Raw genomic sequence first — 25,111 nt, 5'->3', positions numbered from 1 at the left:
CTCCGAGCAGTGTCTCAGAGTGAGTGCTGGCGGGCGCCATGGCCACTGATCCTCGCGGGAAGGCCGCGACTCTGGCCCTGAGGAGGCGGCTACTCAGGTACCGAGACGGCGACGCGGGGCGGGGGGGCGCGCACAAGGCAGGCACGTCCGGCGCGAGCCTACAGGCCCCAGCCCCCGCGGCCTCGCGCGGCCTATCCCGGTTCCGGCGCCTCTGGCCCCTGAGACCCAGCCGCGCTCAGCCTGTCTCGGAGGTCGCATCCCGCGCCTCCCCCGCAGCGTCTTATCCACCCCCGCAGCCGCAGCCGCAGCCGGGCTCCTGGGAAGGCCTCGCCCAGTGGTGGCCCGCCCTCCGGACCTGGGCCCGGCTCGGGAGTGACCCAGGAAGGGACTGAAAGTCCAGACGAAGGGTGGGGTGGGGTGTCGGCTCACAGGCAACCTTAGAGAAAGTCTGCCCTTGACCTGTGTCTGAGGGGCTCTCGGTGGGACGTGGGGCATGAGGCAGCCTTGGACTAGAGCCTGGGGCTGGCCCCCAGCAGGGCAGCAGGCTTGGCAGGCAAGGACCCGTTTAGGGCCGAGAGCCAGCCACCAAATGGTGGTGCCCTCCTCACTCATCCCAGCAAAGAGACGCTGCCTTCGGGAGCCCGTGTGGGTCTGGAGCAGTCACCTTTTCCCGGGACCCAAGCGACTCAGTGGGCACATGTGGAAATGAATGAAGCCACATAGCCTTCAAATGACTTAAGAAACAATTTGTTTCAGCAACTTCTTACCCCATCCTTTTTCTCCTTTCCAGCCACCTGTGGAGTGGGGGGAGTGGAGGCAGGGACACAACAACTTGCCTTTCAAGCTTTTGTCCTTTCCAGAAACTGGGAAAGGGTAGGGGGAGGCCTGTGATGGGTGGATTTCTCCCTTCCGGTCTTCAGACATGGCTGTCCATTCGTTGTCTGTCCCCACAGCAATTCCTGCAGACTCTTTTTTCCTGAAGATCCTATTAAGATTGTCCGGGGCCAAGGGCAGTACATGTACGATGAACAGGGGGCAGAATACATCGATTGCATCAACAATGTGGCTCACGGTCAGTATCATACCTCAAGATGGGGCAGGAAAGGATGCCAACACTGTGAACCTGGTCCAAGGGTGATCCTGAGGTTCAGAGAGGTACAGAGAACTCAGGTTCTGCTTAGCCAGCATCCATGTGCAGAGGAGACCCAGTCTTTCTGGGGTAGCTGTAGAAGTTTCCAAGCAGTAGCTCTGCTAAATCAGCAGGAGTCAGAGACCTAAGTCTAAGGGTCCACTTCCATTTGGGACTGATGGTGAGCTCAGAGAACAGCAGTCGGCCCAGCCATGGCCAGCAACCCAACAGGACCCTGGCCGAGCCTTGGCAGTCATGGCAAGGCTTCAGCCCAGGTGATCATCTCAGGTCCTGGACAAGGAAACTGAGGTAGGAATTCAGTTATCCAGATGAGGCCACCAAAGCTGGTGGAAGGAAAGGGAGTCCAGTGACTCAGCAGGGAAATTGGAGGTTAGTAGAGTTGAAAGCAGGGGCTCTAGTTCCAGACTGCCTGGGTTCATATCCCTGTCCTCCACTTGCTAACTTTGTGGCAAGTTTAAGTCTCTGTGCCTCAGTTTGCTCATCTGCAAAATGAACATGATAATACTTGGTATGCACCTCCAGTTGTTTTGGGGGACTAAGTGAGTTAATTCATGTAACTTGCTTTGAGTGTGCCTGGCACTTGGTGAGCACCCAGTCATCTTCATTCTCTTATCATAATCCTTGGCCATTGGCCATCATTACTTCCAGGCCCCCTGACTGGTGAAGTCAAGCCACTGACGACACCCCTACCCACTGTCCAGCCCCCAAATCCCACACCCCTGTCTTTGTCGAGCAGAAGGCCTCAAGAAGCTTCCTAAAGAACAAGGGTTTTCGAGATCAGGTTTCTGCCAGAGAACTTTGCCTTCTGCCAGAAGCTCAGGGACTCCTTTCTAGGTCTCCCTTTCCAGACTGGCACCTCTGTCTCGCCCCCTCTGTCTTCAGACTCCCGTCTTTCCTCTGTACCTCTGCCTCTATAACTGCATCTCCTCTAGTTGGGTTCACAGATTGGGGCTGGGAGAGGCCCGGAGGGATTGGCTGAGTGGGGCCGGCTGTGTGATGGAGGTGGCCCTCTTGCAGTTGGGCACTGCCACCCTCTCGTGGTCCAAGCAGCACACGAACAGAACCAGGTGCTCAACACCAACAGCCGGTACCTGCACGACAACATCGTGGATTACGCACAGAGGCTGTCCGAGACCCTACCGGAGAAGCTCTGTGTGTTTTATTTCCTGAATTCTGGGTAAGTGCACTGTGGCCAGCCCCCAGCAAAAGGATGAGACAACGATGGAGAGATTTGCTCACATGGGCATAGCATCGTGTAGCCGACGGGGTGTGGGGAGAGGCAGCCCTCAGTGGGCCAGGCACCCACGCTTCCTAGCTGCAGGCCCCGCTGCTTCTCTGTCAGATCCACTTTCCTGTTCTCTTTGTAAGGGGTGCCATTACCTCTCTTCTAAGATCATTGTTGGGGCTTACCAAGGTAATATGTTCCTTTATTTCTGCTTTATGCATACACAGGCACAGTGCTGGGAGCTACAGCCAAAATCCCTGCTCTGTAAGGAACAGAAACGTCAAAGATGCTTCAAAGAAATACAGAATTACAAAGAGGAGTCATTGTCTGGAGGAAAACTACAGAGAATAATGAGGCATAGAAGCAGTGGGGTGACCTGGCCTGCTCTGAGAGGATCGGGGAAGGTGCCCCTGAAGAAGTGATGTTAGGCTAAGAGCTGACTAGGGGATAGCTAGATGAGGAGGAAGGTAGGGTGCTGCCCGCTCCATTGAAAGTGTTCTTGTCAGAGTCACCACACGGAACAGCCTGTGCAGAGGTCCTGTGGCAGGAAGAATATTTGCACCCCAGCACACATGAGCTGAAAGGCAGCCAGTGATGGAGGGCAAAGGGTGGGAGCCTGGGGACACTGAGGAGGGAGGCAGGGCCCGTCACCCAGGGCTTTATTGGTCAAGTGAGGAATCTGTGTATCCTAAGAGCATTGGGAAGCCATGAGAGGGTTTTAAGCAGGTAAGTGATGTCATCAGGACTGGAGGAAAGCAAGAATGAACACCATTAGGCACCAGTTTAGTGGCCGGTGATAGGTTATGCTACACTGGGAGTAGCAGTGGAGGCAGAAATGGCAGATGATGGCGTGTACACAGAACCAGCCCAGTGTGCCTGGGAGAGAAAAGTACAGAGAATTATGAGGCATTGAAGCAGTGCGGGGACCTGGTCTCTTTGCTGCCTTTGTCTTCCTGTCTCTCAGTAATATTGACTAAGTTACCACTCTCTCTGGAAATGCTTTCTGATCTTGCTTCCAGAACATTTCATGCTTCTGGTTTTCTGCCAGCTCCTGGCCACTCCCCCATCTCCTATGCCGATTCTTCCTACTCTATTCCTCAGGGCTGCTCCTCTCTGAGCCCTCTGCCTTGCTGACCTCATCCATTCCCGTGTATTACATATCATCCCCGTGCTGGTGACTCCCAACTTTGTATCTTTTTTTTTTTAATTATTTATTTATTTATTTGGCTGTGCCAGGTATTAGTTGCAGCACGCGGGATCTTCGTTGCGGCGTGCGGGATCTTTAGTTGCGACATGTGAGATCTAGTTCCCTGACCAGGGATCAAACCTGGGCCCCCTGCATTGGGAGTGTGGAGTCTTAACGACTGGACCACCAGGGAAGTCCCCCAAATTTGTATCTTAAACCCAGATGTTTCCCATGTGTTCCAGCCTCAAGGTTCTAACTGCCCACTTGACTTTGGAACAGGTCTAACGTCACCTGTCCAAAAGACATCAGGAGTTGATCGTCGGGCTTCCCTGGTGGCGCAGTGGTTAAGAATCCGCCTGCCAGTGCAGGGGACACGGCTTCTATCCCTGGTCCGGGAAGATCCCACATGCCGCGGAGCAACTAACCCCATGAGCCACAACTACTGAGCCTGTGCTCTAGAGCCCACGAGCCACAAATACTGAGCCCACGTGCTGCAACTGCTGAAGCCCGCACGCCTAGAGCCCATGCTCCGCAGCAAGAGAAGCCACCGCAATGAGAAGCCCGCGCACCACAACAAAGAGTAGCCCCCGCTTGCTGCAACTAGAGAAAGCCCGTGCGCAGCAACAAAGACCCAATGCAGCTAAAAATAAATAAATAAAATAAATAAATTTATTTTTTAAAAAAAGAAAAGAAAGAGTTGTCTTCGCTAACACCTGGTGTGGGACCATGGCACTGGCTCTCCCTGACATTCTCAGGCACCTACCCCAGACTTTCCCAAGAAGACTGGCCCTCCCTCACCCTATCTGTCCTGGCAAATGGCAGCACCGTCTGCGCCTCTGCTCAAGGTAGAAACGCAGCCTCCTCCCAGTCCTGCATCAGGCTTGCCTTGTCTGTCTCCAGGTTGTCTCCTAACCCCATCCACCTCTCTGTCTGCGTGGTCACTACCTGCTCTCACCTTCGTGTCCTCCTTCTAGGTCTCCTCACTTGCACTTGAATTCCCTTCTACTCCATTATATACACAGAGAGGCTTCCTTCTCATATGGGAGCTGAATCATGCCCCTTCTCTGATTAAAACTTTTCAGTAGCTTCACATGACACTGAGAAGAAAATCCAGGCTCCTTCTGCAGTCCTGCCTGTCTCCCCACTTCCTCTCTCATGCTGCCCCTGGCCTCCCTTGTCTTCTTGTGGTTCCCTGAGCAACTTTCCTTCGCAAGGTGTTTGTGTGTGCTGCTCACTCTGCCTAGAAACTTCACCCTCAGGACTCTACAGGTGTGGCCTTAGTCTGTTCTGGCCGCCATAACAAAATACTATAGACAAGGTGGCTTAAACACAAATTTATTGTCCCACAGTTCTGGAAGTCAGAATCCAAGATCAAGGTGCTGGCAGATTTGGTTTCGTTGAGGCCTCTCTCCTTGGTTGCAGGTGGCCACTTTCTCACTGTCTTCACATGGCCTTTCTTCCGAGCATGCACACCCCCGGGTGTCTCCCTGTGTGTCCAAATGTCTTCTTACAAAGTGACCAGTTGTATTGGATTAGGGCCACCCAGATGGCCTCATTTTAACTTAATCACCTCTTTAAAGGCCCTGTCTCTAAATACAATCACATTCTGAGATACTGGGAGTTAGGGCTTCAACACATAAATTTGGGGAAACACGATTCAGCCCATAACACCCCTTATCTAAGGTAGGGCCCCACCTGGTTCTCTCGGCACCCTGTGTCCATTGTAGCACTTACCAAATGATCATTCTGTCTTTGTTTTTTGGCTTTCATGACACATAGTAGAATGTAAGTTCCAGGAGGGCCAGAGCCTGCCTGTTTTACTTACTGTTTTCGCCCCCAGCTCCTAGCACATTGAAGGCATTTGATAAATATTTACTGAATGAATAAGTGAATGACTAATGAATGGTGTCCTAAGAATCTTCTTGCTGCTGGAAGGGCTCCTCCTTCCCTCCAGGTTTCTCTGTAGAAAGCAGTTATCCTGGAGGGAAAGCCCTTGGACAGCTGTCCAAGCAGTATCCACTTTTTCTGTCATAGGTCAGAAGCCAACGACCTGGCCCTGAGGCTGGCGCGCCAATACACAGGACACTGGGACGTGGTGGTATTAGATCAGTAAGTGCCATTTCCAGAAGCGTGGGCCTGCTGCTTATTGGGGATCAGTGAGGCTCTGATTTTGGGTGCCTTGGGCAGGAAAGATGAGGAGCCTGGGCCTGGAGAGGATCATGAGGACCTGGCCACAGAGACACCCCCCACGCACACACCAGGCGTCTCTTTCCCCCTGGCGTCTCTTCCGTGGTGGCAGCTTCTGGGGAGCAGAAAATGCTTTATAAGGTGGTGAGAGTTGGTCCCACATATTAGGTATTAAAACTGGTGCAGGGACTTCCCTGGTGGGCCAGTGGTTAGGACTCTGCACTGCCAATGCAGGGGGCGCGGGTTCAATCCCTGGTCGGGGAACTAAGATCCCACATGCCGTGTGGCACGGCCAAAAGATAAAAAAATAAAAAATGTTCCAACAGTAGCTCCCATTGTACTGAGTATCTGCTGTGCACAAGACCCAGGCCCAGGGTTAGAGCATTATCACATTTAAGGTTCATTACAACCATGAAGGAGAAACACCACCCCCCCCCCAACTTTACAGAGGAGGGAACTGAGCCCAAAGATTTTAACGATTAGCCACCGTTACATAGCTAGTAAGTGGCCTTGGAGGAAGGCTCGCTGACTCCAAGGCCTGTGCTCGTCCCTGGCCCTAGGACTCAGGCTGTGTCTGAAAGGTTGGTCTTCCCTGAGTGTTTCCTTAGGTGGATAGACAGTTGTCAGGGCCAGGCCAGGGAGTACATGACACCTGGGCCTGAGCCCACTCTCCCCTCTCCTCCCCAGTGCTTATCATGGTCACCTGAGCTCCCTGATCGACATCAGCCCCTACAAGTTCCGGGACCTGGACGGCCAGAAGGAGTGGGTCCACGTGGTATGCACTGCTCAAGTTGGCAACAGGTCGGTGCTTGCGCCTCAGCCTGGATGACATGGCGCTGTCACTCCCCACAGGCACCTCTCCCAGACACCTACCGGGGCCCCTACCGGGAGGACCACCCCAATCCAGCTGTGGCCTATGCCAGCGAGGTGAAACGTGTGGTCGGCAGTGCACAGGAGAAGGGCAGGAAGGTAACCACATCCACGCAGGTCTGGTCCAGCAAACAGCAAATGTTGCCAGCCCTGGACTGGATCTTGGGAACCCTGAGAGAAATTGGAACCAGGGCCTGCCCTTTGGGAGTCTAGTAGGGGGATTAAGTGCTCAGCAGAGAGTTTAGGTAGAGATATGTCCTGGGCGTTACTGGACTCCAGGGGCCCAAGCTGGACTGGTGTGTGTGTGATGGTGGGCCCGTGGAGGGGGTGCTGCCTGATTTTAGTAATATAAGGTGAGTAGGAGTTAGCCACTCAAGGCGGGGTCGGGGGTAGACAAGGAAACGCATCCTCAACAGAGTGGCGGCCTGTGCAGGAACCATGTGAGTATGGGGCCAGGCTGAGCCGGCAGGAGATGAACCTAGAGAAGCAGGCAGGACCATAGGCCCGCGGACTGCAAGTGCCCCTTTAGCTGAGGGGCTAGAGGCCATGGGGGACCTTTATAGAGTTTTAAGAGAGAAGGTAATAGGACCAGGGGATGCACTTGAATGGGGCCAGTCTGAGGGCAGGTGACATGAGGAGGCCCTGTTGGCCCGAGTGAGCAATGGGGAGACCCACCCAGGGCAGCGTAATAGAGATGGATTCTGGGGCAGAGACAGGAGAGATGTGTCATACCCTGGAAGAGCAGCAGCCATGGCAACAGTAGAGGGGAGGCAGCTGGTGATTGGTATGAGGGCTCTCTAGAAGGCTTTGCTGAAGGAGTGACAACTGAACACAGGATATATAGCAAAGACAGGCCAGAAAGGTTGGCAGAGCCAGATCCAGGAAGCCTGGCCCATGTATTTCAGATGCTCTGCACCTACTTATGTAAAACCAAAAAAGAGATTGCTGTGGTGGCAGCATGGGTGGGTGACCGGTTTCCCACCCCGTCAGTCCTTCCTTCATCCCAGCAGTAGCCTCTGAAGCAGCTCCAAGGCAGAACACAGTTTGGAAGTCATTGCTGTAAGCAAAAGGGTCAGTGAAGGGTTTTAAACAGGACAGTGATGAGCTCAGTGTCTACATTGAGGCATCACCCTGGTGGCCAGTGGAGGGTGGATTGGAAGAGGTGTCCAGTTAGAAGGCAGGAGGCCAAGGCAGAAACTGGCAGATCTGCCAGGAGGCAGGAGTATCCAGCGGGGAGGGGAAGGAGTGGGTGCAAAGACGTTACAGGGATAGAGTCAGAGGCTGTGCTGACTGACAGATGAAGAAGGAGGCTGGATCAAGGATGGGGCCAGATTTCTGTCCTAGTTGGGAGGGATGGGACTCACCATATGGGAGAAGGGAAGGAACAGGCTTATGGGGGAGAAGTCAGTGGATTTCATCTGGAGCATGCTAAGTACAGGGGGTCTGGAGGCATCCAGGTGGTAAGAATTGGTTCAAGGCCTGAAAAAACTATGTCACAGACCCTCAGGTGTGATGTGGAGCCTAAAGTGGGGGCACAGTGCGGACAGTAACTCATCATGTTTGGAGCCAGCACTGAGCCAGCATCAGCGGACGTGCTCAGCTTGCAGCTCAGCCCCTCCGCAGTGCCGTTCCCTTCTCCTCCACAGATTGCAGCGTTCTTTGCTGAGTCTCTGCCCAGTGTGGGAGGGCAGATCATTCCCCCTGCTGGCTACTTCCCAGAAGTGGCAGGGTGAGTAGGTGGGAGAGGCTGCCCCAGGGTGGGGTTTGCCAGCCTTTGTTCCAAATTCGAACCTCAGCCTGGCCTGTTTGCCAGAATTGTCAGACAAAGCCCCTGAAGAAATAGTGGCTCCAAGAAGGCCAGCTATCTGCATAAGGTCCCCACCTTACTGATGGCAAAGCCAGGATTCAGAGTCCCAAGACCTCCCAGCTCCTGGTCTGCTCCCTCTCACCAGAATCCCCCATCAGCCGTGTGTCCTCTGCCACAGGCACATCCGCAGGGCCGGAGGGGTCTTTGTTGCAGACGAGATTCAAGTGGGCTTTGGCCGAGTAGGCAAGCACTTCTGGGCCTTCCAGCTGCAGGGGGAGGACTTTGTCCCCGACATTGTCACCATGGGCAAGTCCATTGGCAATGGCCACCCTGTAGCCTGTGTGGCCACAACACAAGCTGTGGCGAGGGCATTTGAAGCCACCGGCGTCGAGTACTTCAACACGGTGAGTGAAGGCTCCAGGGCCAGGAAGCACCATGGTGGCTTCTGTACAAACAAGGCCACTACTACTCACTAATTTTTTTGTAAATATAGTTGTTTTATCATAAATATTACAGTAAATATAAATAGATATAACCCATATAAACAAAAGCTCTTTGGCTTCCTCACAAGTTTTTGAGAGTGTAAGGGAATTCTAAGACCAAAAGTTTGAGAACCACTGCATTATCATTCGATTCTAGTTTTTTCAAATCTTTTTGTTAACTTCTGACTTACTGCCACTTACTCTTTTGATACTTATTCTGTAAAATGTGTTGAGGTGATCTGGTACGTGATTGTTCTACATGTTCTTGGGAAATTGTGGGTTCTCTAAATGTTGTTTGCCAGACTCTCTGAATGTCTCTTAGGTCACACTTGTTAATTGTGTTGTTTGAATCTTCTGTATTCTTACTGGATTTTTTTTTTTCCTACTTAACCTGTTAATAATTTAGAACTGTGTGTTTAAATCTCACACTATGATGAAAAATCAGTTTTTTTCTTGTAATACTGTTAATTTTTGCTTCATATATTGTGAGGCTATTAAGTAATATATATACTACTTAATAATATTAAGTAGTATATATATATACTTTTGGTTTTTTTTGGCCGCGCTGCTTGGCTTGTGGGATCTCACTTCCCCGACCAGGGATTGAACCTGTGCCCTCGGCAGTGGAAGCATGGAGTCCTAACCGCTGGACTGCCAGGGAATTCCCAGTATATATATATTTTTATTTCTGTATGTTCATTGGGAATTGAATCTTTTTCTTGATTGAGGTATAATTGACATATAACATTATATTGATTGCAGGTGTACAACGTAATGATACAATACTTTGTGTGTATGTATATATGTGTGTATATATATATATGTGTATATATGTATATATAGTGTGATCACCACGATAAGTCTAGTTAACATCCATCACCATACATGGTTACAGTTTTTTTTTTTCTTATGATGAGAACCTTTAAGATCTATTCTCTTAGCAGCTTTCAACTTACAATACAGTATTATTAACTACAGTCACTATGCTGTACATTACGTCCCTGGGACTTAATTATTTTATACCTGAAAGTTTGTACCTTTTGACCCCCTTCACCCATTTTGCCCACCCCCACCTCTGGCAATCACCAATCTGTTCTCTGTATCTAAAAGTTCAGAGTTTTTTGGGTGTTTGGTTTTTGGTTTTCTTTGATTCCACATATAAGTGGAATAATATGGTATTTGTCTTCTCTGTCAGATTTATTTCACTTAGCATAATGCCCTTAAGAAATGAAAGCATCTTGTTGCAAATGGCAAGATTTCCTTCTTTTTTAGGGCTGAATTTTATATATATTTATATATATTTATATATATATATATACATATATATATATATATATATATATATATATATATATATATATATATATATATATATATATATTCCATTCATCAATCAACAGATACATATCTTGACTATTGTAAATAATTCTGCCATGACTGTAGGGTTGCAGATAGCTGTTTAAGATAGTATTTTCAGTTCCTTCAGATAAATATCCAAAGTGGAATTGGTGGATCACATGGTAGTTCTATTTTTAGTTTTTTGAGTAACCTCCATACTGTTTTCCATAGTGGCTGCACCAATGTACATTCCCACCAACAATGCACAAGGATTCCTTTTTCTCCACAACCTTGCCAACACTTGTTATTTCTGGTCTTTTTGATAATAGCCATTCTAACAGGTGTGAGGTGACATCTCATTGTGGTTTTGATTTGCATTGCCCTGACGATTAGTGGTGTTGAGCACCTTTTCGTGTACCTGTTAGCCATCTGTATGTCTTCTTTGGAAAAATGTATATTCAGATCTCCTACCCAATTTTTTAAAAAATTTATTTATTTAATTTATTTATTTTTGGCTGTGTTGGGTCTTCGTTGCTGTGTGCGGGCTTTCTCTAGTTGCGGCGAGTGGGGGCTACTCTTTGTTGACGTACACAGGCTTCTCATTGTGGTGGCTTCTCTTGTTGCAGAGCACAGGCTCTAGGCGCACAGGCTTCAGTAGCTGTGGCACGTGGGTTCAGTAGTTGTGGCGCACGGGCTTAGTTGCTCCGTGGCATGTGGGATCTTCCTGGACCAGAGCTTGAACCCGTGTCCCCTGCATTGGCAGGTGGATTCTTAACCACTGCGCCGCCAGGGAAGCCCCTCTACCCAATTTTTAATTGTATTGCTTTGTTTTTTGCTACCGAGTTACATGAATTCTTTATATATTTTGGATATTAGCTCCTTATCAGATACATGATTTGCAAATATTTCCTCCCAGTCAGTTGATTGCTTTTCATTTTGTTGATGATTTGCTGTGCAGAGCTTTTTAGTTTGATGTAGTCCCACTTGTTTATTTTTGCTTTTGTTACCTTTGCTTTCAGTGTCAAATCCAAAAAATCATTGCCAAGACCAATGTCAAGGAGCTTACCGCCTCTGTTTTCTTTAGGAGTTTTATGATTTCATGTCTTACATTCAAATCTTCAGTCCATTTTGAGTTAATTTTTGGTGTATGGTATAAAATAGTGGTCCAGTTTCATTCTTTTGCATGTGGCTGTGCAGTTTCTCAAGAATTGAGTCTTTTATCATATGGAGTAATCTTTTCCATTCCTAATGATGTTTTTGGTCTTAAAGTTTATTTTATCTGATATTATAAAGCTAAGTCAGCTTTCTTTTGACTATCAATTACCCAATGTATTATTTTCCACCCTTCTATTTTCAGCCTTGTGTGCTCATGCTTTAGGTGTATTTCTTTTAACCAGCATATATCTAGAATTTGGGTTTTTGCCCAAATCTGTTAATATTTGACTTCAAAGTAATGACTTTAAATTTAACGTAACTATTGATATATTTAGGCCTATTGCTAGCATCTTAATTTATAATTTCAGTTTACCATACTTTTCTGTGTCTTTTAATCCTTCCTATTTTATTTAAGTATCTGTATTACAAGTATTTCATCCCAAATTCCTTTCAGTGCAAGCCTTTATGTTGCAAACCTTCTGAGGTCTTCTGTGCCTAAGGGTATTTGTGTCAGGCCCTCATATTTAACTATTTTAGCTAAAAATAAAATCTAGGTCCTAGTTACTGTAAAAGTATATTCCAGGGACTTCCCTGGCTGTCCAGTGGTTAAGACTCCACGCTTCCACTCCAGGGGGCACAGGTTCAATCCCTGGTCGGGGAACTAAGATTCTGCATGCCACGCGGCATGGCCTAAATAAATAAAGTCAGTGCTGATGGATTCATTTTAAAAAGTGTATTCCATTGTCACCTTGCATGCAGTGTTGCTGTTAAAAACGCTGAAATCACTGATTCTTTTTTAGTTGAGATATAATTCACATACTATAAAATTTACTCTTTCAAATACAAATTCAGTGGTTTTTAATTCAAGTACAATTCAGTCTTTTGTAGTATACTCACCAAGTTGTTCAGCCTTTATCACTGTCTTAATTTTCATTGTTGTAGTACATTTTCATCACCCCAAAAAGCAACTCCATACCCATTAGCAATCACTCCCCATTGCCTTTTCTCTACAAGTACTGGCAATCGCTAACCTTCTTTCTGTCTCCATGGATTTGCCTGTTCTTGACATTTCACATAAATGCAGTCACACAATATGTGACCTTTTGTGTCTGGCTTCTATCACGTAGCATAATGTTTTCAAGGTTCATCCATGCTATAGCATGAATCAGTCCTTCATTCCTTTTTATGAATGATTAATGTTCCATTGTATGAGTATACCATGTTTCATTTATCCATTCTTCAGTTAATGTTTTGGTTGTTTCCTCTCCTTGGTTATTATGAATAATGCTGCAGTTGACCATTCAGTGTAGATGTTTTTGTATGGAATGTTTTCAGTTCTTTTGAGCGTATACCTTACCTATGAGTGGAATTGCTGGGTCATATGGCAACTCTTAAGTTTAACTTTTTGAGGAACGACAAACTTTTTCCAAGCAGCTATACCACTTTACATGCAACGTATGAGGGTTCCAATTTCTCCATATCCTCTCCAGCATTTATTTTTTCTCTTTTATTATAGCCATCATAGTGAGTGTGAAGTGGTATCTCATTATGATTTGCATTTGCCTGATGGCTAGAGGTGTTGAGAATCTTCTCATGTGCTTATTCACCATTTATATATATATATACATATATATATACATATATATATACATATATATATATATATATATATACACACACACACACATATGTATGTGTATATATATATATGTACCCCAATATATGTGACATATATATTCCAAAGAATATGTCCTTTGCACATTTTTTAATTGGGTTACCTGTCTTTTTTTGCTGAGTTGTAAGCGTTCTTTATGTATCCTAAATACTAGATTCTTACCAAATATATAATTTGTAAGTATTTTCTCCCATTATTTGAGGTGTCTTTTCACTTTCTCGGTAGTATCCTTTGAAGCACATAAGTTTTTAATTTTGATGAAGTCCAGTTTATTTTTTCTTTGGTTGCTTGTACTTTGGAGTCATAGCTAACAAACCATTGCCTAATCAAAGGTCATGAAGATTTACACCTCTGTTTTCTTCCTAGAATTTTATAGTTTTAGTTCTTATATTTAGGTATTGGATCCATTTTGAGCTAGTTTTTAAATATGGTATGAGGTGGGGTTACTTAACTTTGCATATAGATATCCAGTTGTCCCAACACCTTTTGCTGAAAAGACTATTCTTTATTATATCTTATCCCATTGAATGGTCTTGGCACCCTTGTCAAGAATCAATCAACCAGGGCTTCCCTGGTGGTGCAGTGGTTAAGAATCCACCTGCCAATGCAGGGGACGTGGGTTCGAGCCCTGGTCCGGGAAGATCCCACATGCCGCGGAGCAACTAAGCCCATGCGCCACAACTACTGAGCCTGCACTCTAGAGCCCACGAGCCACAAGTACTGAAGCCCGTGTGCCACAGCTACTGAAGCCCACGCACTTAGAGCCTGTGCTCTGCAACAAGAGAAGCCACTACAATGAGAAGCCCACGCACCGCAACAAAGAGTAGCCCCCGCTCTCAGCAACTAGAGAAAATCCGTGTGCAGCAGGAAAGACCCAATGCAGCCAAAAATTAAATAAATGAATTTTTTAAAAAATCAATCAACCGTAAATGCATGGATTTTTTATTTATTTATTTATTTATTTATTTGGCTGCATTGGGTCTTAGTTGCAGCACACGGGATCTTTGTTGTGGCATGCAGGATCTTTCATTGCAGCACACAGGCTCAGTAGTTGCGGTGCTCAGGCTCTCTAGTTGTGGTGCGCGTGGTCTAGATCTAGCACATGGGCTTAGTTGCCCCATGGCATGTGGGATCTTAGTTCCCCGATCAGTGATTGAACCTGCGTCCCCTGCATTGGAAGGTGGATTCTTAACCACTGGACCACCAGGGAAGTCCCAAATGTATGGATTTAATGGTTTATTTGTAAACTTCCAGTTCTGTTCCACTGATCAAAAATCTATCCTCCTGCCAGTTGCACACAGTCTAGACTACTATACTTTGTAGTATGTTTTGAAATCAGGAACTGTTAATCCTCCAGTCTTTGTTCTTCTTTTTGAAGATCGTTTTGGCTATTCTGGGTCCCTTGCATTTCAATATGAATTTTCATAATCAGCTTGTCAATTTCTACCAAAAAAGCAGCTTGGAGTTTGATAAGAGATTGCATTGAATCTGTAGATTAATTTGGAGGGTATTGCCATCTTAACAGTATTAAGTCTTATAATCCATAAACATGAGATATCTGTCCATTTATGGAGGTCTTTAATTGTTTTCAATCATGTTCATAATTTTCATTGTAAAAGTCTTTTTTTTTTTTTTTGGCCGCACCACATGCAGGATCTTAGTTCCCTGAGCAGGGATTGAACCCACACCCCCTGCAGTGGAAGCACAGAGTCTTAACCACTGGACCTCCAGGGAAGTCCCTGTAAAAGTCTTGAACTACTTTTGTTAAATTTACTCCTAAGTATTGTATTCTTTTTCATGCCTTTTATAAATGGAATTGTTTTTTTCATTTCACTTTAAGATGCTTCATTGCTGGTATATAGAAATACAATTGATTTTTGGATATCGATCTTGTATCATGCAACCTTACTGAATGCATTTATTAGCTCTAATAGTTTTTTATAGATTCTGTAGAATTTTCTGTGCACCAAATTATATCATCTGTGAATAGAAATGGTTTACTTGTTCCTTTCCATTCTGAATGCCTTTTATTTCTTTTTCTTGTCTAATTGCCCTAGAACCTCCAGTACAATATTGACTACAAATGGCAAGAGTAGACATCTTGTCTTGTTCCTAATCTTAGGGGAAAACGTTCAGTCTTTCACTGTTAAGTATAATATCAGCTGTGAGTTTTGCTTAGAAGCCTTTTATCAGGTTGAAGAAGTTCCCCTTTTTTCCTAATTTGTTGAGAGCTTTTATAATGAAGGCTGTTGGGTTTTGTCAAATGCTTTTTCTTCGTTTATTGTAATGATCATGTGATTTTTTGTCCTTAATCCTATTAATATGGTTTATTACATTATTTGATTTTCACATGTCAAACCAACTTTACATTGCTGAGATAAATCCCACGTGATCATGGTGTATAATCCTTTTTATATGTTGCTAGATTAAGTTTGCTATTGTAATTTTTGAGGATTTTTACATCTATGTTCTTAAGAGATATTGATCTATAGTTTTCTTGGGATATCGTTGTCTGGTTTTGGTATCAGGGTAATACTGGCCTCAAAGAATGATCCAAGAAGTGTTCATGCCTCTTCTATTTTCTGGAAGACTTTCTGAAAGATTGGTAGTAATTCTTTCAACGTTTTGGTAGAATTCACCAGTGAAGCAAGCCATCTGGTTCTAGGCTTTGCTTTGTGAGGATTTTTTTATTACTAACTCATTCTTTTTACTTGCCACAGGTCTATTCAGATTTTCTATTTCTTCTCGAATCAGTGTCAATATTTTTTATCTTTCTAGGAATTTGTTCATTTCATCTAAGTTATCTAGCTTGTTGACAGACAGTTGTTCACATTATTCTCTTATACTTCTTTTTACTTGTATAAGATTGGCAGTGATGTGTCCGCTTTCATTCCTGATCTTAGTAATTTGACTCTTCTTTTTATCTTGGTCAGTCTAGCTAATGTTTGTCAATTTTGTTGATTGTCTCAAAGAATCAACTTTTGGTTTTGTTGATTTTTTTCTATTGTTTTTCTATATTTCTATTTATTTCCACTGTAGTCTTTATGATTTCCTTTATTTTTGCTTTGGATTTAGTTTGCTCTTCTTTTTTATACTTTCTTAAGGTGGAAATATTCATTTGAGATTTTTTTTTAACAGAAGTATTTACAGACATGAAGTTTTCTGTAAGCATTACTTTTACCACATCCCATGAGTTTGGGTTTGTTGTGCTTTCTTTTTAATTTATCTCTAAATATTTTTTAATCTCCCTGTGACTTCTTTGACCCATTGTTTGTTTAAGCATGTTATTTAATTTTCACATATAGTTTTAGTTTTTCAGTGTTCTGTTATTTATTTCTAGCTTCATTCCACTGTGGTGAGAAAGATACTTTCTGTGATTTCAGACTTTTAAAATATATTAACACTTGTTTTATAGCCTAATATATAGTCTATCCTGGAGAATGTTCCATGTGCACTCAAGAAGAGTATTTATACTGCTTTTTTGAAGTGGAGTGTTCTGTATAGATCTTGGTGTATAGTGTTGTTCAAGCCTTCTACTTCTTGGTTGATCTTCTGTCTAGTTGTTTATTATTGAAAATGAGAGACTGAACTCTCCAACTATTCTTATTGAATTCTGTAGTTCTCCTTTCAGTTCATTTTCTGCTTTACGTATTTGGGGGCTCTGTTGTTAAGTACATATGTATTTGTAGTGGTTATATCATTTTGATAGATTGACTCTTTTATCATTATGTTTTCCTGTGTTGCTAATAACAATTTTAATCTTGCAAGTCTTTTATGTCTGATATTACTACAGCCACCCCAGCTCTCTTGGTTACTGTTTGCATGGCATACCTTCACTCTCTTGCTTTCAACCTACTTGTGTCTTTACCAGTGCTCTTTATTTCTTCATATGGATTTGATTTACTGTCTGATGTCCTTTCATTTCAGCCTGAAGAAATACTGTTAGTATTTCATGTAAAGTAGATCTGCTGCTGACAAATTTTTTTCAGTTTTTTCATTATCTAGAACTACCTTAGTTTCTCCTCTTTTTCTCTCTTTCTTTCTTTCTCTTTCTTTCTTTCTTTTCTTTCCTTTCTTTTTTATTCTGCACCACGCATCTTGTGGGATGTTGGATTTTAGTTCCCCAACTAGGGATGGAACCCGGGCCCTTGGCAGTGAGAGCACAGAGTCCTAACCACTGGACCACCAGGGAATTCCTGTCTCCTTTATCTTTGAAGGATACTTTTACTTTATATAGAATTCTGGACTGACAGTATTTTTCTTTCATCACTTTGAATAGGTCATCCCACTGCCTTCTGGCCTTTAGGGTTTCTGATGAGGAATCAGCTATTAATCTTGTTGAGAATCTCTTGTACATGATGAGTTGCTTCTCTCTTGCTAATTTCAATATTCTCTCTTTGTCCTTTTTTTTTTTTTAGGTATAATTGACAGACAATATCATATTAGTTGCAGGTGTATAATATAATGAGTCAATATTTGTGTGTATTGCAAAATGATAACCACAATAAGTTTACTTGACATCCATCACTGTAAAGTTACAGTTTTTTTTCTTGTGATGAGAACTTTTAAGGTCTACTCTCTTAGTAACTTTCAAATATACAATACAGTATTGCTTGTTTGTTTGTTCTGGCAGTGCTGTGCAGCACGTGGGATCTTAGTTCCCTGACCAGGGATCAAACCCAAGCCCCCTGCAGTGGAAGCACAGAGTTTAACCACTGGACCACCAGGGGAGTCCCCAGTATTATTAACTATAGTCACCATGCTGTACCTTACATCCCTGTGACTTATTTATTTTATAACTGGAATTTTTTTACCTTTGACGACCTTCACCCATTTACCCACCCTCTTTGTTCTTGTCTTTCAGTACCTTGGTTATGTTGTGTCTAGGTATGAAACTTGTTTATTCTACTTGGAGTTCATTGAGTTCCTTGGATGTTTAGATTGTTTACTAACAATCTAATCTTGGTGTTTAATCTTGGTGTTTAATCAAATTTAGTAAATTTTTGACCATTGTTTCTTCAGAGATTCTTTCTGCCCCTTCCTCTCCTCTCCTTCTGGAATTCTTATTTTCTTATTTGCACATGTTGGTATGCTTCTTTTCCACAGGTCTCTGAGGCTCTGTTCATTTTTTTTGTTCTTTTTTCTTTCTGATTTTCAGACTGGACAGTCTCAATCAACATATCTTCAAGTTTGCTGATTCTTTCATCTGCCTGATTAAATCTGCTGTTGAGCCTCTTAGTGAATTTTTCATTTCAGCTACTGGGCTTTTCAACTCCAGACTTTCTATTTAGTTCTTTTTTATAATTTCTATTTCTTTATTGATATTCCACATTTGGCAAGACACCATTTTCATGCATAGCTTTTAATTCTTTAGATATGGTTTCCTTTAGTGTTTAAGCATATTTATAATATCGGATTTAAAGTCTTTGTCTAAAAAAAAAAGAAAAAGTCTTCGTCTAATAAGGCCATCATCTGGGCTTCCTCCAGAACAGTTTCTATTGATTGTATCCACACCCCACCACCACCACCACCCCATATATGGGCCATGCTTTCTTCTTTCTTTTCATGATTCATAATTTTCTGTTTAGAACTAGACATTTTTAAATAATATAATGTGGCAACATTGGAAATCATTTTCCCTCCTCATGGTTTGTTGTTGATGCTTTTTGTTGTTGTTTGTATATTGCCTTTTCTGAACTAGTTCTGTTATGAACTAGTTCAGAACAGATAACTATGTTATTATGCTAGTTCAGCATCTTGGCCAGGCCACAATTCTAAACCAAAGATGCTGTGGGTAGAACACACAACCTTTTAACGAGTTCACAGTTGATGATATGCAATAAGTAGCCTCAATCCATCCCGTGTCCATCTCAACACATAATTTGCTTTGGGCATATCAGAAAGCTGCCTCACAGCAAATCACCTAGGAAGCTTTTTATGATCACAAGTATGAGGTTCTGCAAGCAAATTTTCAAGATGGTCTACAGGATACCACGGCATACCCATTAGAATGGCTGCAATTAAAAAATGCAACAATTCCAAATGTTTTTGAGGATGTGGCGCTACTGGGATTTCATAGACTAATGGTGGGAATGTAATATGGTACGACTTTGGAAAACAGTTTCACATTTTTTATATAGTTAAATACACATTTATCAAGCCATCCAGCAGTTCCACTCCTAGGTATTTACCCAAGAGAAATGAGAATGTATGTTAACAAAAAGACTTGTTATAAATGTTTATAACAGTTTTATTCGTAAATAGCCAAAAATCAAAATAAGCCCCAAGGGTCTATCAACAGGAATTTGGATAAACAAATTGTAGTGTGTCCATACAATGGAATACTATGCAGCCATAAAATGAACAAATTACCAATACACACAACATTATGGATGAATTTTAAAAACATGTTGAGCAGAAGCCAGGCACAAAAGGTTACATATTTTGTGATTCCATTCATATGACATTCCAGAAAAGGCAAAACTATAGTGACAGAAAGCAAGTCAGTGGTTGCCTGGGCCAGTAGTGGATGGGAGCACAAGGAACTTTGGGGAATGATGGAAATGTTTTGTATTTTCATGGTAGTGGAGGTTCCACAGGTATATACATTTGTCAAGTCACACTGAACTATATACACTTTAAATATATGCAGTTTATTGTATGTAAACTATACCTCAATAAAGTTTTGTGGTTTTTTTAAGATAGTTTAAAAAAAAAAAAAAAAAAAAGATGGTCTGCAGGAGACCTCCTTCCTTCTGACTCTGCAATGCAGGTCCTCAGACGCCTACAGGGCCAGGTGGAGGAAGTGAGTCAAAGCACTCAGGGTGCCTGAAGGGGACAGCTAGTGCCAATGTAGCCAGATAGGTTAGGTTTGTTTTTAAGTCAGACATATTTTTGTGTTGTCTCTTCTTAAGACATTAGCACCTAATCCAAAACTTTTAATTATGCTACACAAGCCAAACAAAATGAATCCTCAGGCCGCATTTGGCTCACAGGCAGCTTGTGCTCTGCGCCCTAAAATCTGCCTTGGGCTTAGCCAGCAGCTGTGAGCTGGAACCACACAGAGTGGCTTTTCCTGGGTGTGGCTCTGGCATGCTGCTCTTGACCCTCCTTGAAAGAGGTGATGGGCAGTGCAATGCAGTGGGTCTGAGTCCAGTCCATGAGATGGGGCCCTGAAGCCTTTTGACAAAAAACAGCAGTGTGGGTGGGAATGCCCAGTACATCCTCTCCTCTGATTTTTGCATGTTCTTGGGGATCCTATTGCACCCCTGGGGGTACTTGGCCTGGATTACAGTCACATTAGCACCTGGAAAGGTGGGACAACCCATGGGGGCCTGAGAACCCCATTTACTGCCCAGCATGCTGAGCCCTGAGGGGTTCAGGCCTGTGCTCTTCACTGCCTTTGCAATGTGTGTGGCAGTTCTGCTGCCCTTCACAGTCCCTGGGGCATGGCCCACTCTGCTGAGCACCTGACATGCTCTTTGTCCCCTGGCTTAGTTTGGGGGCAGCCCAGTGTCCTGTGCTGTAGGGCTGGCCGTCCTGGATGTCTTGGAGAAGGAGCAGCTGCAGGCTCATGCTGCCTCTGTGGGCAGCTTCCTAATGGAGCTCCTTGGACAGCAGAAAGCCAAACATCCCATCCTTGGGGACATCAGGTGAGGCTCAGGGTAGCAGTCACCACCTGCCAGGGGCCTGGTGTGGTTCCTTCACTCACCTCATCACCACCTGAGATGGTGGGAACTTTTATCTCCACTCCACAGAGGAGGAACTGAAGCACCTACAGGTGCTGTTGCCCAAGATGGCATCTCAGGAGGGAGGAGCGGGGTGAAGCCAGGATCAAACTTTCCTCTATCCACGTTGAGGGCCCCTCACCATCACAGTTACTTCCTGGAACTGTTTTACCACCCTCCAAGGGTTCCTACAGCTCTCAGCCTCCCCAGGAGGCAGAGGTGCAAGCCCTGGTGGGCTTTCTGACAGGGGCTTGGCTGAGGCCCAGGCAGAGGGTGAGAGCAAGGGGCCATGGTCCCTCAGGCCTGGCCTCCTGAGATGTCACCTTCTGCTCCAGGGGCGTTGGGCTCTTCATTGGTGTGGATCTGATCAAAGATGAGGCCACAAGGATGCCAGCAACTGAAGAGGCTGACTATGTGGTGTCCAGGTATTTTCTCTTGGAACAACTTGTTTCTACGGCCCTGACTGGGAAAGAGCTCCCCTCTTGCCCCTCCCGGGCACGCTGGGCCCACACAGGGTTGACTGAAGGAGGCGGCTTTTAGCCTCTGGGTTAGAGGGCTGCCAATCTGTGCACCCCTTTGACTGGGCTCTGCGGACAGAGAAAGCAGCCCTATCAGCTCTGTACCCAGTGCCTGGCAGCAAAGGCTTCAGGTGGGTGCGGGCCATTCCCAGTCTGAGCAGACACTTCTGCCAAGAATGCCAAAGCTGCAGGAGCTCTCAGACCCCGGCAGCCCCAACGCTGCATTTCACAGCCCCAGGCTGCCCGAGGGAAGCAGCTTCTCCAGAGCCACACCTGGGATTGTGGCAGAACCAGACTCCCCATTCCTAGAGGGTTTTCAAATAGGACTCCTGTTCCTTGTCTGGGTGGGGAGTGTCTGGATGACTCAGCATCTCAGGACTCAGAAGCCCTCGCTCCCAGTTCTGGTTCGCATGTTCACTTGAACCCCAGGCATGACCCAAGCCCCAGGACCCTTTCCCTTCTTTAGTTACTTCCTTTTTATTTCCATTCCTCACTCCTACCCCCTTCCCCCACCTTGGAAAACCCATCTAGTGTTTGATGCGTGTCCTTATTCAAGTTGTGAAATGTGCGTCATTCTGTTTCGAATTCACATAAACAGTATTGATGTAAAAATCGTTCTCTCCACACAGTTTTTGAAGCTGACCCCTCCTACGTGGCTGCCCAGCCCCTGCCTTCTCTCTGCTGGTTGGGCACATCCACCAGCTCACCCACCCCTTCCCCCAGGGAGCCTCAAGACTCAGAAATTCAGGATGGTCTGTGGGAAGGAGGGAGTCAGATCCTCAGCCAAGCCTGACCTCCTCCACCTTACAACCACCCCTGTGGTTTCTCCAGTTCAGTGAAGAAACAGGAACCAGGTGGAACGGTGTTTCAGTGGCAGTCACCCTGCTAAAGGCAGAGCTGTATTTAAAGTCCAGAACCTGATCTTTCTAGCACAGATGTTGTCAGTGCCGGGAAGACTAGGATGCGAGAAAGGAGCCAGGGGCAGGCTGAGGACACCCTGCTCCTGACAAGACTTACATAAGAGGAATAAATAAAAAAGAACTGGGGGGGCAGGGTCAGAGAGTGTAAATACAGCCACATCAGACCCCTTCTCTCAGAGGCCAAAATACCTTCCTAGGTTAAAAGTGTAAATGTGGAATATTAAAAACAATTATTAGATACCAAGGATAACGTTAAATAACTTCCAAAAAGAACTGGAAATTAAAACTGGATAGTCCTGTCTGGGGTTACAACATAACCTGTGGGCAGAGTAGAGAAAGGGTTGGCGGGGAAGTTAGAAGCTAGGTGAGGGCTCCATGGGTTCACTGTACTACTCTGTGAATATTGGACACTTTCCATATAAAAAGTAAACCATATGACGTCACATAAACCATATGTTAAAATGAAAAATGCAGGAACTCTTGCTGTCCACATTGTAGCCCCGTGGCCAATCTCAGCTTGGCTTCAACTGGGGCTCCAGGGATGGATGAAGCAAGACCCCTGCGGGGGGGGTGGGGGGGGGGGCGGGCGGGGCAGCAGTTTCAGGGCCAGATGCAGGGCACCCCAGACAGGGGCCTCTGATGCTGGGCCATAATGTTGGGCAGGAGTTTGGCAGGGGGTGGCCAGGGCTGTATCCTAGTGGGAACTGGCCTATGGAAGGTTCTGAGGGCAGTGTGGCTGGAGTCCCGCCCACAAGGCCAAAGCCAGGCTGAGGAAGGTCTGAAAGGCCCATGTGAAGTGCCCTTGGCTGGTGGGCAGCAGGCCCTGCTGTGTCCTTGTCCTATCCTTGCAGGCTGAAAGAAAACTACATTTTGTTGAGCACCGATGGCCCCGGGAGGAATGTCCTGAAGTTCAAGCCCCCGATGTGTTTCAGCCTGGACAACGCACAACACGTGGTAGCAAAGCTGGATGCCATCCTTACAGGTGAGCCTGGAGACCCAAGGGGCAGCTGATAACTGTGTCTCTAGAACCCAGCCTAGAGCTAGGACCTCCCAGCATGCCCAGGGACAGGGGTGCAACAGCTGAGCCAGGTGTCCTCTGAACAGTGCAGGGAGTAGGGAGCTGAAGAAGTGGAGGCCTCCCCTATTTCTGCCTGTTCCCCCAAAAAATCTGAGCCCTGGATAGGTGGGAACTGAGCCACCACCCATCCTGCCTGGGCAGGCACCAGTGTGGCATGCAGGACAAGGGAAGCAGGGCTGGGCTTTTAAGCCCAACTATCAGAACTAATGGGAGATTCCATTGTGTCCTTAAAGCCTCCCTGAGATGTAGGTAGCAGGAGCTTTGCTTTTTTCAGCTGCTAAGTGGCTGAAATGAGATTTGCACCCTGGACTGATTCAACACAACATGAAATCCCTCTGCACATTCCTAATCATTTAGGAAAGTCAAGCTCTCCCCTAAATCCACTTACAAGGAAATCTGTAATTACCAAATTGGACACATCTATGCACTGAGGCCATGTTGCATGTACAGAGCTCAGTGGGGGACCCCAAAATAGGCAAAATGCTATCTTCCTGGTAGATATCAGAGCAGCCCAGCTACAACCACCCCCACCCCGCCCCCAGGCTATTTCACTGCTGTCCCCAGGTCTCTAGAGCTGAGGCCAGTCCCTACTAGACACAACTGGAGGTGGTACGGAACCTGCCGGGGGAAGGGAACGTATTTTCAGGAAGCCTGCGGAGGAAAAGCTGACTGGGCACAGAACTGGCTTGGAGTTACTGTATAGAGGGGACTTCAGTTGAGCCTGGAAGCCTCAGGAAATCTGAGGGCTGGTTTTGTCCTCTTGGGAGATTGTTGCTAAACCCTGCGGTGGCCTGTACACATGGGTAAAGGGTGGGATGTGGGCTTGGACAGGCCAGTGGGCCCAATCTCCACACTGCCATCCAAGAAGCCTGGACACTGAAGGCAGAAGTCTTTAGCAGAGGAGAAATGTTGACCATCTTTTTCAGACATGGAAGAGAAAGTGAGAAGTTGTGAGACACTGAGGCTCCAGCCCTGAGGCAGCTCTGCTGAGGGGTGTCCTCTAGGTAAGTGGCCTTACTTCTTGCTCCTAGAGAACCAGAACTGGGTTCCTTATCATCCATTAGTAGCTCCTTCAACATTCTTGCTCCAAGTGATGTCCCCTTCCCACAGGTTAGTTTTAATACTGGGAGGCTCTGGCTGCCTTGGGCTTTCCCCATCCCCCACCCCTGAAAAATCTCCGAAGTACTTAAGTCTGCATTTGATGGCTGAGAAAAGAGTATAGCTATTTCTTCCCTTCTCCAGCCGGTTCCTCTATGGGAGAGCTCCTGCCAGGCTTTATCGACCTGCAGCCCCCAGCCAAGTGCTGTGTCTTACAACTAGCTATCTTAGGCCTCAGCCACTAGACTTGGGGTGCTCCAGTCAGGCCAACAAATAGGCCCTGCCACAGGGGGCTGTTAAAACCAGAAGGGGCACCATCTTGCCCAGATCCAGCTGGCCCTTTGTGTGTCTGCTCTTGTCTTTAGGTTCACACTGTCTTTGCTGGGAGAGAGAATCCCATTTCCAATGGCAAGTCAAGACAGGTGTTCCAAGGTGCTCCAGATTCGAACTGCCCTGGGGCAGTGACCCCACTGAGGGTGGTAACCCTCATTGTACTTCACCCCCTTGAATAGCTGCCCAATATCTGAGCCACTCCACTTTTCTTTAAAGGGGCACAAGTCCTAGGCAGGGCCAAGTCATTAAAAGAAACTAACCAAAGATGTGGAGAGTGTGTGCTTATGCCTGACAGGATGCAGTTAGGTGGTCTTGGAGGATACTGGAGCTCTGAGCACCTGCCCCCCTTCACAGTATATCCC

The 25,111-nt window shown here is 45.7% G+C and overlaps 1 protein-coding gene and 1 non-coding gene across 3 annotated transcripts; both read left to right on the top strand.

Annotated features, from left to right (window-relative positions):
- On the top strand, positions 1 to 25,004 carry PHYKPL (5-phosphohydroxy-L-lysine phospho-lyase). Of its 2 annotated transcripts, XM_068536474.1 has the most exons (13): positions 1 to 97; positions 954 to 1,072; positions 2,168 to 2,327; positions 5,596 to 5,670; positions 6,436 to 6,523; positions 6,601 to 6,717; positions 8,265 to 8,347; positions 8,604 to 8,829; positions 20,573 to 20,727; positions 21,138 to 21,227; positions 23,092 to 23,222; positions 24,245 to 24,322; positions 24,782 to 25,004. In XM_068536474.1, exons 1-12 carry the CDS (start codon positions 39 to 41, stop codon positions 24,292 to 24,294), a joined length of 1,353 nt encoding a protein of 450 aa, XP_068392575.1. In that variant the 5' UTR covers positions 1 to 38; the 3' UTR covers positions 24,295 to 24,322; positions 24,782 to 25,004. The 2 variants fall into 2 exon arrangements, with proteins under 2 accessions (XP_068392575.1, XP_068392576.1); XM_068536475.1 differs by lacking the exons at positions 6,601 to 6,717; positions 8,265 to 8,347 and having other exon boundaries at positions 6,436 to 6,549.
- Positions 5,940 to 6,012, top strand: TRNAG-GCC (transfer RNA glycine (anticodon GCC)). Its single transcript has one exon. It is a non-coding gene; the product is annotated as a tRNA-Gly (tRNA).
- Positions 25,005 to 25,111: the final 107 nt, after the last annotated feature.

The sequence above is a fragment of the Eschrichtius robustus genome, chromosome 2 (assembly GCF_028021215.1).
Source record: "Eschrichtius robustus isolate mEscRob2 chromosome 2, mEscRob2.pri, whole genome shotgun sequence".
Classification (NCBI taxonomy): domain Eukaryota; kingdom Metazoa; phylum Chordata; class Mammalia; order Artiodactyla; family Eschrichtiidae; genus Eschrichtius; species Eschrichtius robustus.
The sequence above is the reverse complement of the archived record's forward strand: the minus strand, read 5'-3'. Positions and strand labels throughout refer to the sequence as shown.

What these genes read in the sequence shown, in the direction of transcription:
- PHYKPL (XM_068536474.1), top strand. Translation starts at nt 39, where the DNA reads ATGGCCACTGATCCTCGCGGGAAGGCCGCGACTCTGGCCCTGAGGAGG. An exon ending in CATCAACAATGTGGCTCACG is followed by an intron (nt 1,073 to 2,167) that starts GTCAGTATCATA and finishes GCCCTCTTGCAG; the next exon opens with TTGGGCACTGCCACCCTCTC. An exon ending in GACGTGGTGGTATTAGATCA is followed by an intron (nt 5,671 to 6,435) that starts GTAAGTGCCATT and finishes TCTCCTCCCCAG; the next exon opens with TGCTTATCATGGTCACCTGA.